General features: G+C 39.9%; 2 protein-coding genes across 2 annotated transcripts; both read right to left on the reverse strand.

The window, feature by feature from the left end:
• Positions 1 to 1311: 1311 nt before the first annotated feature.
• On the reverse strand, positions 1312 to 3241 carry LOC104962901 (methylsterol monooxygenase 1). Its single transcript, XM_010791410.1, has 3 exons — positions 3101 to 3241; positions 1713 to 2006; positions 1312 to 1476 (listed from the first exon to the last, which is right to left on the reverse strand). Exons 1-3 carry the CDS (start codon positions 3239 to 3241, stop codon positions 1312 to 1314), a joined length of 600 nt encoding a protein of 199 aa, XP_010789712.1.
• Positions 3242 to 4980: 1739 nt separating this feature from the next.
• Positions 4981 to 14638, reverse strand: klhl2 (kelch-like family member 2). Its single transcript, XM_010791387.1, has 15 exons — positions 14230 to 14638; positions 12204 to 12323; positions 11992 to 12098; positions 11764 to 11885; positions 10535 to 10697; positions 10262 to 10371; positions 9923 to 10039; positions 7908 to 8057; positions 7696 to 7813; positions 7111 to 7308; positions 6858 to 6959; positions 6368 to 6496; positions 6036 to 6176; positions 5806 to 5949; positions 4981 to 5414 (listed from the first exon to the last, which is right to left on the reverse strand). Exons 1-15 carry the CDS (start codon positions 14295 to 14297, stop codon positions 5386 to 5388), a joined length of 1818 nt encoding a protein of 605 aa, XP_010789689.1. The 5' UTR covers positions 14298 to 14638; the 3' UTR covers positions 4981 to 5385.
• Positions 14639 to 14697: the final 59 nt, after the last annotated feature.

Raw genomic sequence — 14697 nt, forward strand, 5'->3', positions numbered from 1 at the left:
CAGGACGTGTGTTGTTTTTGGTGTTGTGTGTCTCCGTCCAAAATTTTCTCCCGTCACGTATAGATTTGAATTTTTCTTATCTTCAGCTATTGTGAACCTCATGGTGGGTAGACCGGAGACTCTAGCATGTTTTCATCTTCTTACACGTGCGTTTACCTTTATGATCATGTTCAATCGAGTGTTTACCGAGTGTCCATGTCATGTGACTCATTTACAATGTGTTTCCAGGAATTTTTGCAATTTAGCGGTGTGTGTTTTTGGGACAACCTAAAACGATAAAAGACGTACTTCCCGTTTCTTGACCTTCTCCTTTAGGTCCCTGCCGTCTTGTCCTTTTCATCTACTTGAGCACCTGCTACTCCGCTGGTCCACCCGTTAGACCCTTGAAACCACATCAACAGGGTAGTAACATCAGGTCCGGCACAAAGTAGCCTCCCGAACCTCCCCCAAAAGAGACCGGTTGTGGCGTGGTACATGAGTGCGGTCCATCCGTCGTCGAAGTTCGTACAGGCGGCACGGCAAGTGGAGGAGCTAACCAGGTCACAGTCTAACTTACCGTCCTGTCCGTCGTCTTCTGACCCTTGTTGTCCTTGTGTCGTTTCGGGCGACGAAGACTGCTGCTCCGGGGGCGAGGGCGGCGAGTCAGGCGGGAGTAAGCTAGTGTCCACAACGGAGGGTAACGTGATGTCCCCATCTGACCTGTTGCTACTGTCTGCAGTAGATGCAGTGTTGCTGGCGTTTAGTGATGGTTGCTTTAAGCATTTTCGTATAAATGATTATCCACAGATGTGCATCACTGCTGTGGAAGCACTTTGGAAATGATGCACACGCAGCGGAGCAGGTCACGCGCACCTGATGCAATTTGTTGTTAGTATTTTTCGCTCCGTTCTCTTTTTTGAATAGAGGGTGCATAACATTCAACTGCCCCGAAGATCCCGACGCGAAGCCTGAAGGGTAAACATACCAGGTTTACTAATCTACCCGCACAATTTGTCTGGTGTCGGAATGTCTCGCTATGTTAGTACATTCTTAAAAAACAAAACACCATTTAATTTCGGGTTAAAATGTGTTGTAACTGCATTACTGAGCATTGTAACGGGTAATATATTACCCACATTTCATTAGTAATGCGTTACATTACTTCGTTACAGCAAAAAGTAATATATTACTGTAACTCCGTTAACGCGTTACACCCAACACTGTAGATAGCACATGCCTGGATTAAACATTTAACATTTTACTATGCTATAAAACTCAAAATAAAACTGATGTGTACGGTACACGTTAAAATAAGGCATTGGGTGTGCTTTATTATACTTCCACTGACCAGCGTGGCATGGAGTTCCAGTCATAAGGGATGTTGAAGAACTCAGTGAAGTAGTAAGTCCCACAGATCAACGGCAGCTGGATACAGAAATGGTTGAACAGCAGCATCTTAAAACACCTCCACTGTTTCTCCCAGGTCTCCGGCTTGTCCTGCGCACAACAAAAACACACACACACACAGAAGGTTTAAAAGAGGCATGATATCTTAAACTTAAAAAAATAAAGTCATAACCACTTGGAGTACCACCATTGCCTCTGAGATGTACAAAAGTAGAAGAATGTAGCAGGAAATGGAAATACTAGTACAAGTAGCTCAAAATTGCTCACAGTACAGTACTTGAGTAAATGTACACAAAAGGTCCTTAAAACTTAAATCCCACACAAACCTGTTGGATCTTGTATTTCTGCATGAAGGGCAAGAACTGGAAGAGGAATCCGGGGAGGCAGAACAGGAAGTAGATGAACTCGTGGACGATGAGCGACCCCCAGGTGGCAATCTGGAACTTGGTGTAGTTGTCCATCATGTAGTCCCAGGCGTGTTTCATGGAGGGCTGGAGGGGGTTTTCTGGCAACACCGCATCCATGTACTCCACCGCCAGGTAGGCAGAGCTCAAGATGTCCGCCGTGCCGTTCACCTCCATGATGGTCAGTGTCAGATGAATGCAGGACAGGAGAGAAGACTGGGAAACAGGAACACAGTGTTATAATAAAGTTATAAAAATACTTTAGAAAGAACACACTGTATACAACTCTCAGACAGCAGGTATCTCTACAGCTATAGGTATAGAGATAATATAATTCAGTCATGCTGGTACAGTGCAAATGTGTCTTTTAACAAAAAGGTACAACAGTGGAAGAAGTTTGTCATCTTTAACTGAGTAAAAGTGACGATACTATACAGTGTCAAAAATACTCCTCGACAAGTATCTAAGTAAGTCCTCCTTTAACAGTCTTCTTTAAGTATGAGTACAACAGTATTAGCATCAAACTATACTTAAAGTACAATTAATATTATATATTTGGGTTTCTTGTTGGATTGACCAAATATAAAACGTTTTTTACCTCAAAGAAAAGTGTGACTAAAGATGTTGACATAAGTTGAATAGTTGAAGTGCATACATTTCAAAGTCCTGTTCCTTGAGTGCTAGTATATAAATGTATAAATATATAGAATATTTCAAATTATTGTAGTATAAACAAATCAAAGTATCAGATTTGACATGTTTGTCCCATATCCTAATCAGTGACTTATTATGCAGAATGGCTCATATAGTCCTAACCAATATATTATATAACTGAATTATGACTTATATAAAAATGAGTACTCAAGTAAAGGGCTGGTAACTCAAACTTCCAATACTTGATGGTCTACTGTTAATCCTTTACAGCTACATAATGATGATACACTATGACATAATACTGTTGCAACAATAAATACAATTTCAATCGTTAAATTCAACACGAAAACATGCTGAATTACACCGCTAAGAGATTGTTAATGCAAAAACGTAATGAATCTCAATGAAACAAACAGAGGAACTCTAAAAACAGCTAAACATTTCCTTATATCTCCCCAGTATCACTTACACTATTTCATGTTTATTAATGAGGTCTGTGTTTCAGATTACAAAGCGAGCCGGTGTATTGTTCTTAAAACTCGTAAAACCTAGCTCTTTTTCGCTGTATTATATGAAAAAGACATGTGGTTAAACAATCGCTGCTAATAAAAACAATAAAAACGGTCTTTTTGCAGCCTAAACGACGGTAAACTCACCTTGTCGCGGATCGTCCCGTCTACCTGACACTGAGGCAGCCGGCCATATGAAGTACAGTCATATCGAACAAGCTGATTGGTTGAGAGGAGAGGAGACCGACGTCGAGGGGCCGAGCCGCTTCGCTGATTGGTCCGTGACATGGACTGATGATAGTGAGACTGAATGTTTCTACAGCAACGGCCAATCAGAGGCGAGCTCTGCTTTCATAACCTCTGCAGTGAATGGATTGGACGAGTTAAGAGATGGGGTGAACTTTGAGTCATACATGCGTCTTCCGTCTCACATTTACATTTGTATAACACTTTGTGATTCAATGTCAACTTTGGAAACGTTGTATAGTTATTTTGACAGTCTTTACCTATTCAAAATGTAATACAGCACCACTTAAATGTATTTTTACATCTTTTAAAAAGTTTTAAATATTAAATGTTTGATATGCATCTTCATTTATCATATACATGCTCCATTTGTATTTTATAAGATGACTATTCGGTGTGTTTAAAATCGTAATCTGCTAAAGGCATATCACTGGCAAAAGTACTTCAAAATAGTACTTAATGTACAGTACAGACTTTTTGTTATTTCACACCTTGCAAAACTAAATTTAATTTGACAAAAGAAGTACAAAAGTTCTCAAATATTCAATGTTATCTAAATAAGGGCAGAATTGCAATAACTTTAACTGAAATGAAAACAAAATGGCAAGAAAATTAATTAAGAAGTGTCACTGAGAAGTCTAATAATGTCTAATAATGCCAGCTTTTTACACGACACTTATGATTACATGTTAAATATTGTAAATAAACAAATTACTGTAGAGTTTTAAAAACATCACACAAAGCATATTTTCATTTTCAACATTTTACTGATTTGGCAAAGTTTTAAAAACAGATGTCATTTCACAGCTTTAAATACAAGAAGCATATTTATTAATGATAATATAAAACAAGTAATGAAACATGTTCAAAGTCATTAGCCTACATGACATTCCTCAATACACTGACAAGAAAACAGCAATACCAGTTACTTTTATAGCAATATTTTTTCAACTGAAACTCAGGAGTAGGTTTGGTCACTTTCCAGAAAGAGAGAACACATTAGTTAAGTAGTAAAGAGAGACAGAAATGAAGAGACATATTAAAATTGGCACATTCATAGTACGTCAGGGTGTGCAGTAGTTAATAGGGTTGCTACACCAAAAGAGGGAGAGGGGACTGTTGAAGGATAGGAGGTTGGAGTTCGGGGACCATGCAGTGAGTTCAGGCCGTTGTAGTGGTTACAACCACAGCAAAGATGGCTGCCATGAGACAGTAAAGCACTGATACATCCAACTGTTTTCATCTCAAAACAGCTTCTCCCTATGTCCATCACTGTTTTTGGCAACATGAATGACTCTTCTCCTTTACCAGAAGAGTGGTGTTCAAGTCAAAGTCTGATTTTTTTATAGAACAAATGCACATTTTCTAGCTTGTCACGTTCTGAATTCATGCGGGCTAACGCAACCGATCTGGACTCAAATGTGTTTCTTTATCCCAAAACATCCTCAGAGTCCAGCTGTACTCTGTCCAGTAACAGTACTCAAGGCATAACAAAGGGGAAGAAGAGGGAAAGCGGGATGTTTTTAGACATTCAGGCACTCTTGAACAGCCACACTGCAACACTGTAAAAAGGCCAGAGGTCAGACACAGTGCGTTCATGCGGCGTCGGACCAGGCGTCCCCACACAGAGACTCAGATGCACACAAACGCACACATGCTCACATGTGCAAGCAAAAGGAGCACCTTTAAATGCAAGCGCACACACACAAACACACACTCACACACACTTTTCATGATAGAAAAGACGGAGAAACAAAGATTTGAGTCCCAAATGGTCCTTCTTTGCCTTCCTCTCCCGTATATTAGATCAGTGGTCTCTCTGTTAACATTACTAATGTTAAAATAACTTTGCAGTTATAGTAGCTTCATATCAGTAGTGTTTCAATGGCACTTCAGCAGAGCTTCACACTGGTGTGTCCATTCACCAGCGGCAGTCCTTCCAGGAGGGGATTAAAACACAGGTTTGATTCCCCCCCGTTTGTTACAGCTCCCCCTTTCAGGTAAGTGCAAAAAATCTTCTTCATCATCATCCTCAACAACAACAATCTTGTCATTTTCTTCCTCTTCGTCAGTGCCTGTGCTAATGCTGCCCAACATAATAGCATTGGCATCGTAGACAGATCCAAGATCAGTATTCAGCAGGAGAATACGTTCTGCTCCGAATCAGTGGCAGGAGTAGAGAGCAGTCATAAGGGCTTGTCGATCACAGTCACTCCTAGGGTCACAAAAAAAAGAGATTAAGCCTGTGCATCGCTACTGCCACACATTTATTTTCACATGCATGATGTGCAGGACATTTTATATTCTACATATCATAGAATCCCTTAAATAAATGGCAACTACAGTCACTTGTGTTAGTACTTTAAAAGTAGGAATACTTGTTTAAAAGGATTTCTATATTGTATCTACGTGGTAGACACTTTAGCATTTTAGAAATACATTTTAATCAAACATAATGACATTAAAGCTTTATGCATAGAAACATTTGTTGAACAGTGTATAATAGCTGTAATGTTCAAAGAAATGTCAAATGTACATCTCACTGTAGTTTGGATACAACATATTAAGTTATAATACGTTTTCAGCACTTTTGTATATCTACACACCTGCATAACTGCGTCCTGTGCTCATGCAGTTTGGCAGTAGTGTCCACTTGTCCGAGTTGGGGTTATAAAACTCCACAGAGGCCAGATTGCAGCTCCCGTCGTCCCCTCCCACCACATAAAGTACGTTGTTTACAGCACACATACCTGAAAACACACACACAGAATAAAGATTAATGGACGTCCTTCATCTCACACCTGAGGATGTTCGGTGGTCGGACGGTCTGCTTTACCTGCGTTGCGTCGACACATGTTCATGTCAGCTACCTGCCTCCAGCTGTTAGAGGCCGGATCATAAACCTCACAGCTCTTCCTCACCAGTGGGCCATCATGACCCCCCACAGCGTAAAGTAAACCTTTCAACACACCTACACCTGAGGACGACATCAAACACATTGGTCACCATTTCAATGCCACTAGTCAGAAAGAAAAACATGTTATGGAAGCAAAATAGAGCAAAACCTCAGAATTCAACAGTGCATGAAAAGTCACATTTGTATATAAGTTATTATCACAGTTATTGTTTGTTTGTCATCTTATAATATTGAACCACACACACACTGACCTGCTCCGCTGCGTCTCGTGCCCATCTCTGCTATGTAGCTCCATGTGCTGCTTTTAGGGTTGTAAGCTTCTACAGTACTCAGACATTGCCTGGTCGCACCGTCATAACCTCCAACTGCATACAGGATCCCTGAAACACACACACAAGGAAACACATTATAACTCAGAATAAGCGAGGCAATGAGATGGAGAAAATTATAGAAATACAAGGTACTTATGCAGATAAAAAGATTGTGAAGGATTTTGATGCAAATAAGCCATACATGTTTACTTCTTGGGTGCATCTATTTGCTGACTTTACTTTGTCATATAATGATTTGTCTTTGCTTCTTCTCTCTTCTGTACTGTAATACAGTAAAACGTTTTAAGACAGTTCCTGTCTCTATAAACTCTAGTAAGTTATGTGCTTTATACAAAAAGTATTTACTGCAGGATTACCTTATGGTTAATAGTGTTTATGACTTTAAAACTGAACTGGGATTCATATTCACCATTGACAACACCCACTCCTACACTGCTTCGTCGGGTACTCATGGGTAACACATGGAACCACTCGTCTGTTTTCGCATTGTACGCCTCGATTGTCGACAAACCTGCAAGCACACACACACACCATGTATCAAAGACACCATGAACAATTACATATTATATAATTTCCTGTTAAAAAGCCTGTAGGGATGCATCGCCTAAACCCTCTCTGTCTCACAGAAATGTAAAATATGGGATTGGATAGTGTATCTGTACCTGTGCTGCCGTCAAAGCCCCCCACAGCGTACAGGAGTCCGTTGAGCACTGCGGCCCCGAGCGTGGATCGGCGGTCCTGCATGCTGCTCACACTCGTCCAGCGGTCCATCATCGGGTCGTAACAGTCGACCGTCCGCACACGCAAAGAACCGTTGAAACCACCAACTGCATACACACACCCACCCACGTACACCACACCTAAAAGGAACGAGATTAGATAAGATTGAGAACACATTTGCACACATCATTTAAGAGAAATAGGCCTTTTGTTTGCATAGGGAAAGTCTCTTTTATTTTATGTCATTTATCTGTTCAGTGTATATTGCTTGAACCAAACCAACGGTAAACCCACCAGGAAGAGCCTGAACACCTCTGCTCTAAACATAAGCTATTTGCTAATAACACTAGTAAAGGATCATGCAGCCTGTTTTTAACTTAATATTCACAAGTTGACGAGCACCGCCTGAATGCAACATTAGTTTGGTGATTTAGGCCATTCAGGTTCTCTGATATAACAGCATTCTTCAGAGAATCCCGGCTCTAACTGTCTTTATGTTTATGTTGTTCTTATTGAGGGTTTCCTACCTGCTCTGCACCTCCTGGTCGGGAGCTCAGCCACCTGATACCATCGCTGCTCCTCAAAGTCGTAACATTCAACACTACGGATGGCTTTTGGAGCCTGGCCTCCGACCACAACCATCACCTACACAGAAGAGAAACAGCAGAGCCGTCACATGAAGAATGAATTCATTATTTTAACTAAAAGTGGAGGAACTTAGTGGAGGTTGCATAAATACCTTAGGACAGCAGGCTGGAGTCCTCATGCGTGTGCGTGCCGTTTTCATCAGAGCTCTCTGGTCAGCGGGCAGCAGGTGGTACTTCATGGCTTCAATCAGGTAATCTTTACACGCACTGCTATTCTTGATCAAAGACTCCTCCTCCACACGCTAACACAAACAAAACGAAAAGAGAGAGGATTTAAAAAGAGCTGCAGTATATTGTGGATTAATTAGTAGACTGACCAACTTTCACCATCATAAATTTAAATGTTAAAAGATCACACCTCAGTTGTGCTACCTGCTATAGCTCATGCATATTCATCCAAGTTGTGGCAATGTCCAACTTAAATTATAGTTTAATCGGACCTCAAAATAAATACACAACACAAGAGCTTGTATATCAGAGGTGACAGACACAAAGATAAACATATCTTCTAGATGCCTAGGAGAACTTTTAAAAAAAAATCTGCTTGGACTAGATTTACTTACAAGGTTAAAGACTTTTATACAAATGACTGGCTTAATATCTTAACATGAAATGTCTCCAGTTCATCCCTGTTTCAACAACAGCAGAAGCAAACTAGTTGGACCACTGTAAACTGGATACGTAGCAACATGTTGCTCAGCTGTTTGACACAGACAGAGTGTATTTAACCATCCTGGGTGTTGAAATGATTATGGCACTTGAACACATAAGAGTTTTTAGCAGCAGCGATGCACTGAGGCAAAAAGATCATTGGGATCAGGTCACTGGCAAAAAAACATAACCCTCAGTGCTCTGAAGCTGAGAACTCATCTTCCTTCTATCATAGAATACTTGAGACAGCTGCTCTGCCATTAGTTTAGCTATAATGTTCAAGATGTGTTTACATGTCTCTGTCGAAGTCACATGCTCACTAAAACAGCATTACTGTGTTTTTAGTTCACTGGCTTAATCAGTGAACTCAAAACACAAAGCTCAGATAATTTATATAATGTCTAAAATGTCAAATATTATACCATGTACAGTATGTTGTATCTTATTAAAAGGTGTCACTTCCTCATTCCTATTGTTGACAAGCACAACGACAAGTCATTGATTAATTCACCACAACACGTCCAGAGTCAGTTTGTCAGTAACTTCACAGAAACAAATAATCATGTACTGATTTTCAGACACACAACATTTTATACTGTATATTTGATCTATTACTGATACTGTAGTACAAACAAAGGGTTCAATTTGTGTGATATGATGTTTACATCAATCTTACTTAAAGGTGGGGTATGTAATTTATTTCAGAAACACTTTTCTAGCGCACTCGAGCTGGTTTCTCCAAAATTACCTACCCCACCTTTAATTGTAGTGAGAATCCAACATATCCGACATGTTCTAAAAAAGTTTGTAGTGGCAATTTCTTATGTTACCTTATATGGTAAAACTAAATGCTTCTGAAAGCATTGTCCAACACTACTGTACCATTTCTTCATATTTGCTGTTTCATCTGTTGTCTCTAATGAGGATTATTATTCTCAAGCGCTTCAAGGCCACAGAGCTGATTTTGCAGACTATGTTGAAACTACTCCTCTTCACACAAAGTTTGAACTTCCATATTCTGATAACCATTATACTTTCTACAGCTCAGGACACAGGTGTCTAATAACAATATGAGACATCCGTGTGAAAGCAGATTTCTGAGGCGTTCCGCCTAGCTACACAAAAACTCTGTCTGCCCGCCCTATCTTGTATATAAGCTTTGCTATTCTGTGACTATTGCGCACACTCCTGCAGACTACCCTGTACTCTGTGAGACTTGTGCCTTCGAGGCGCCTCGAATAAAGATCCAGAAAGACAACTCTGTTTGTTTCACCAGTTTATTGATTGATCATTCTAATTGTATATCTCCACAGTATTGACTAGGTCTAAGATTTCCATAACAAGTTCCAGTTTAGCTTGGACCCGTTATTTATCTCAGTAAAGATAGACAGAAAGAGCAACAGCCACATTGAATTCAAGCAGACAAACTTAAACGGAGCGATGTAGACACTCGTACCTGCACCAGGTATTCTCTGGAGAGAAGCGGCATGCGGACATGTTCCATCAGGTGAGCCAAATGCTCCTGCCGCACATCTTTATCGTGGTTTACCCAGGCTATCACTGCCTCAAACACCTGCAAAATAAAGTACCCAGAGACACTTTAAACACAGGTACAATCATTTAGTCGTGCTGTCCTGCCTATGTAGACACATGTATGAAAGTGCATACAAACAGCCCGCAGCAGTAAAACAACAAAATAAATATATTTCCCGAAATCCCTTTAAAACAAAACAATATAAATGCAGAAAAGATAGTTAAAGAGACGTTGCATTGGGCAGAGTGAATGTGTGTGTACCTTCTCCTCTGTGGGGATGGTGAGCTTGTCACTGGCGATCAGGCTGGACACTTGCTCCATGCCCAAATTGAGGAACTCTTCACTCCCAACCACCTCAGTGAAATGTTGCTCTGTCAGCAAAAGCATCAAATAAAAAAACTACCCTGTGACTACAGTTTAAAATAGCTTTTTTTTTTACTTTTAACATTGTCATTAATTAAACCTGTTCTCATTCTGTCTCACATCCTCCAGGACACACACGCATATAAAAATAGAGATTTAGCGCGCACACACCTGCGTAGCTGTTGGCCTGTGTGAGGAGCTGAGAGCAGGCGTGGAGGTCAGCGAAGGCTCGAATCCCCAGGCAGTTTGAGGGGTGAAGCTGAGAGCTCAGGAACTCACAACAAACCTTCTTCACCTCGTTGAGCTGGAGCAGGCCGGCGGCGGGTAGCAATGCCTGGCAAACACACACAGAGAATAACCTGTATAAAGGGGAACTTCAGGTACTAAACAATGCATATGATCACAGGTTAAATCACCCAAAATAACCTGCTTGTTACTGCTACAGTTGAGTGAGAATATGAACTTCTCCACTCAAGACTTCTCTAAATACAATTCTGTTTAGTTTAAATATTTTCATTTGTTCAAACAGAGTGGATTACCCTGTAGGCAAGGGAAGAGTTTACAATTAGTTTTTTGCACATGATCAAGTGAAACAAAAAGACACTTCTAATCTGCAGTGATTGTTTATAGTGATCTGATTGTTCCCAAATCTCAGAAGCATCAGTGTGATCATGAAAACAAATCCTTATTCAGGGTTTACTGTATTATACTGCTGAAAGAGCCTGATAACTAGACCATGGAAGTATATATGTTTCGTCTATATGCCTGTGCAAGGAAAAGGTTTGGGCAGGAAAATGAAACATTAAAAGTCACGAGAGGAAATAAAATTTTCATTCAGTTAATTATTGTGAAATGTTGTTTACTGAAAACGTCACTGAATTGGTTGCGTGTATATATTTTATGAACCATACTACTTGCCTAATTTTGGCGTTTGAATATTTTCATTTTTGTTAGGACCTCATTGTACTATATTTAGACTTTACTATATATGTGCGATCTTTCCACTATGTATTACATCAGCTGCTCTTTTCCCTCTGGATAAATAAAGTTTTATCTTATCTTATTATTCATTAAGTGGATTGATTTCTGTTCAAACAGGATGTTGGAGCAAGGCACAGAACAGTTAGGGATCAGTCGGAAATAGCAAACCAATTGGTTTGGTTATCAATTACGGAAAAATCTGTTTAATTAAATAGGGTTTGAAATAAGCAATAACTTCGATAACAACTTTATTAGTTGGATGTTTGGTTATTAAGTAACCACTGAAGATTTATAATTGGTTTATTAAACATATAACAACAAAGGTTATGTTTCCATTTCATAAAAGCAGTAAAGCTTTGTAAACGATGTAATTATTCAGATAAATGATTATGTGAGTATATTTGAATGTGTGTGTTTACCTGCACGTTATCCTCCGTGACCTGTATCTCTGCGGTGTAGATGTAGTCCACCAGCAGGCCCAGAGTCCAGCCGTCCATCTCCTTTATCCTCACTCGTTTCGCCCGGCTCTCTGCCATCTCACCTGTTGGTGCACTCGTGTTAGACATACATTACCACAAAGTACAAAAAACTGAAACTGAAACAAAGGATGCAAAGACCCTGCTGTATGAATGGAAGCGCGTCCTCACCTGTGAACATGGCATGGAAGTAAGGGCTCCCGGCAGCCAGCACCACCCTGTGAGCAGCGATCTCCACATCCTCTGCCACTATGGTCACATCACACAACAAGCTCTGGCTGTATGGGCATGGAAGAGATGGAGAGGTGAGAGGTCACAACTACAGTTTTAAAACGTGGTACCCTGAAAGAGACACAGACCTAAAGAGAAAAAGTTAGCTTCACCTGCGCAGCTCGTTCATGACTTTGAACGCCTTCCTCATGTGCCGGGGGTTCAGAGTGACGGGACCCTGCCTCTCGACGCCATCTTCTTTGTCCAGAGAGTGTGGACAAAGCCTGGTGCACCTGAGAGGGACACACATAAGGCAAACATAAGTATGTGGCTCTCTTTTACATACGGGAGGTAAGTATAAAATACAACATGGTGACCTGATATGAATATAATATAACTATTATAATTGGCTAATGTAAAAATGTAATGTATTAACAGCTCAAAGTATCAATACATATGTATAGGGTCAAATACAACAATTAAAACAGTTGACACAAGGAGCAATTAAAACAAAATCATAACGTTTTAAGGAGATTTAATTTTTTTTTAAATAGGATATTACTAGTACTAGTACTACTTTTACTTTGGTATTATGTATCACCACCCTATGAGAAGAGAGGGTTTGGCTTCCAGGTAACCATTTAATAAAGACTCAACCAGCACTCCTACACTCACAGAAATGAATCATTGTAAAGTTTATTTTTAAGCATTTAAATCTATTTGATTTTATTTAAATACTCATATTTTTTAAATGTATGTATTGAAATTAATTATAATCTGTATAATTCCTGTCAATTCTAAAATATATTGAATGTAATTACTTAGAGGTTAAACAATAGCACATGAATAACAGTAACTGTCCCTAGCATTTATGTGAGTCACTTGGTTTAGGAATATGCTTCAAGAGGGCTCAGTATAACTTAATATATAATGTTATAGATAATGTGTTCTGAAAAGGAAACCTCTACAAGACAGATTAATCAAATTGCCAATACTAATTTGCACACAGTGAAATTGGGGCCTGAATGATAAACCCGCCTTAACCTAATCAAGTGGCCACTAACTGTAACTCTCAATGTGTATATGATTAATAGATCAAAAAGTCCATCATTCAAAATCATACTGCAGTAACATATTTCCAGCTAAATGTAAAGGAGGAAAACAAAAGTAAGTCAAATTAATTATTATTTATTGCAGTATTTTATATTGTTATTTTTTGTTACTGATATGAACTAGCATTAACATTTTGTAAAAATAGAAAATATATCATTCAGCACGACAGCCCATTGATAAACATTATAGGTTATATCATTTAACAATGATTATTAATGTGTTCACTTCTATAAGGTCGCAGCTGGTAAAGGTGATGCTTATTTTTATATATATATACTGCAGGAGCTTGTGAATTTCAACAAGGGATCAATTAAGTGTATCTTTATTCATAATACATGTTTTGTTGATTTTTATTTTTGCATTAACCTGATTCTGAATTGTCATAGTAACTAAAGCTTTCAGATGAATTTAATGGAATACAATGTGGAATATTTGACTTAGAATTGGGGTGCAGTAGATGTATAAATGTAATAAACATACGAAGTTTAAGTGGCAGGAACAGGAAATACTCAAGTAAAGTACAAAATCATCAAAAGTTGTAAAATACTTGAGTAAATGAATTCAGTTGCTGTTCACCACCGGTCATAACTACCTAAATCCCACACAAACCTGTAGCTACTTTCCAAACTTTGGTGTAAAACAGCAGAAAGAGTAATAAATCAAGTATCCCAAATTCAAGTAACTCAAATGTATAACAATGTATTTCCTTTATCTCCATCACTGTTCAGCAAACACTAATGGCCTCTCCTTTCATAATAAAACATCCTATAATCATGCTGCTAATGGCAAAATCACGTGGCCCATGTTTTCTGTAACAAACACACCCACACACACATGGCTACATGACACACATGCCATAAACAAAAAACACCTCGGTAATAATCCCAACATTATTCCACAAACACACATCCAGCCTGTGCTGCAGCGGGCAGGCTCGGCATCAGCCCCCGGGAATCAGTGACTGTCCCCCCGATCAGCCACACCGGCTGGCCGCTGTCTCTGTCAATGCGGCACCATCAGTCAAGCAGCCACTGGGAAACGTCAAAGTACACACACACGCACAATCACACATATTTGAGCACTTACAGCGGATGACTGTCCATGATTCCGGTGTTTTTCAGAGGCTGAAAACTTGGCCCAGCGGCATGCACCATTCCATATCCACAATGTCGTCTTTAGTGGGTCTAAATTCAAGCGTGAATCGCGGCGATCAGCTGTCCAGAGGCGGGGAGACGGGCTGACGGCAGCCCCATTAAATCAGCCCGATTCACATACAGACACAGCCAGACTGCGGTGACACTCTGTAACAAACACGTTGCGATTACACCCGGCTGTTGTAGCCTGCAGTCTGCTTCTCCTGTCGGCACCCACAGGGGGAATAACACGCAGGAAGGGAGCAGCGTCAAAATGTGGGTTGTTGTGCTTTATTTTCCCCCCTCTTCCCCTCCTGGGTGTAATATGGGTGCGCGAGGCGGACAGACAAGGCTACCTGATATTTCCCAATCGCTGATTAAAACGCACAAACAAGGACATGTCGGCAAAGACGGTCCTGAG

The sequence above is a fragment of the Notothenia coriiceps genome, unplaced genomic scaffold, assembly GCF_000735185.1.
Source record: "Notothenia coriiceps isolate Sejong01 unplaced genomic scaffold, NC01 NC01_scaffold00035452, whole genome shotgun sequence".
Taxonomy (NCBI): domain Eukaryota; kingdom Metazoa; phylum Chordata; class Actinopteri; order Perciformes; family Nototheniidae; genus Notothenia; species Notothenia coriiceps.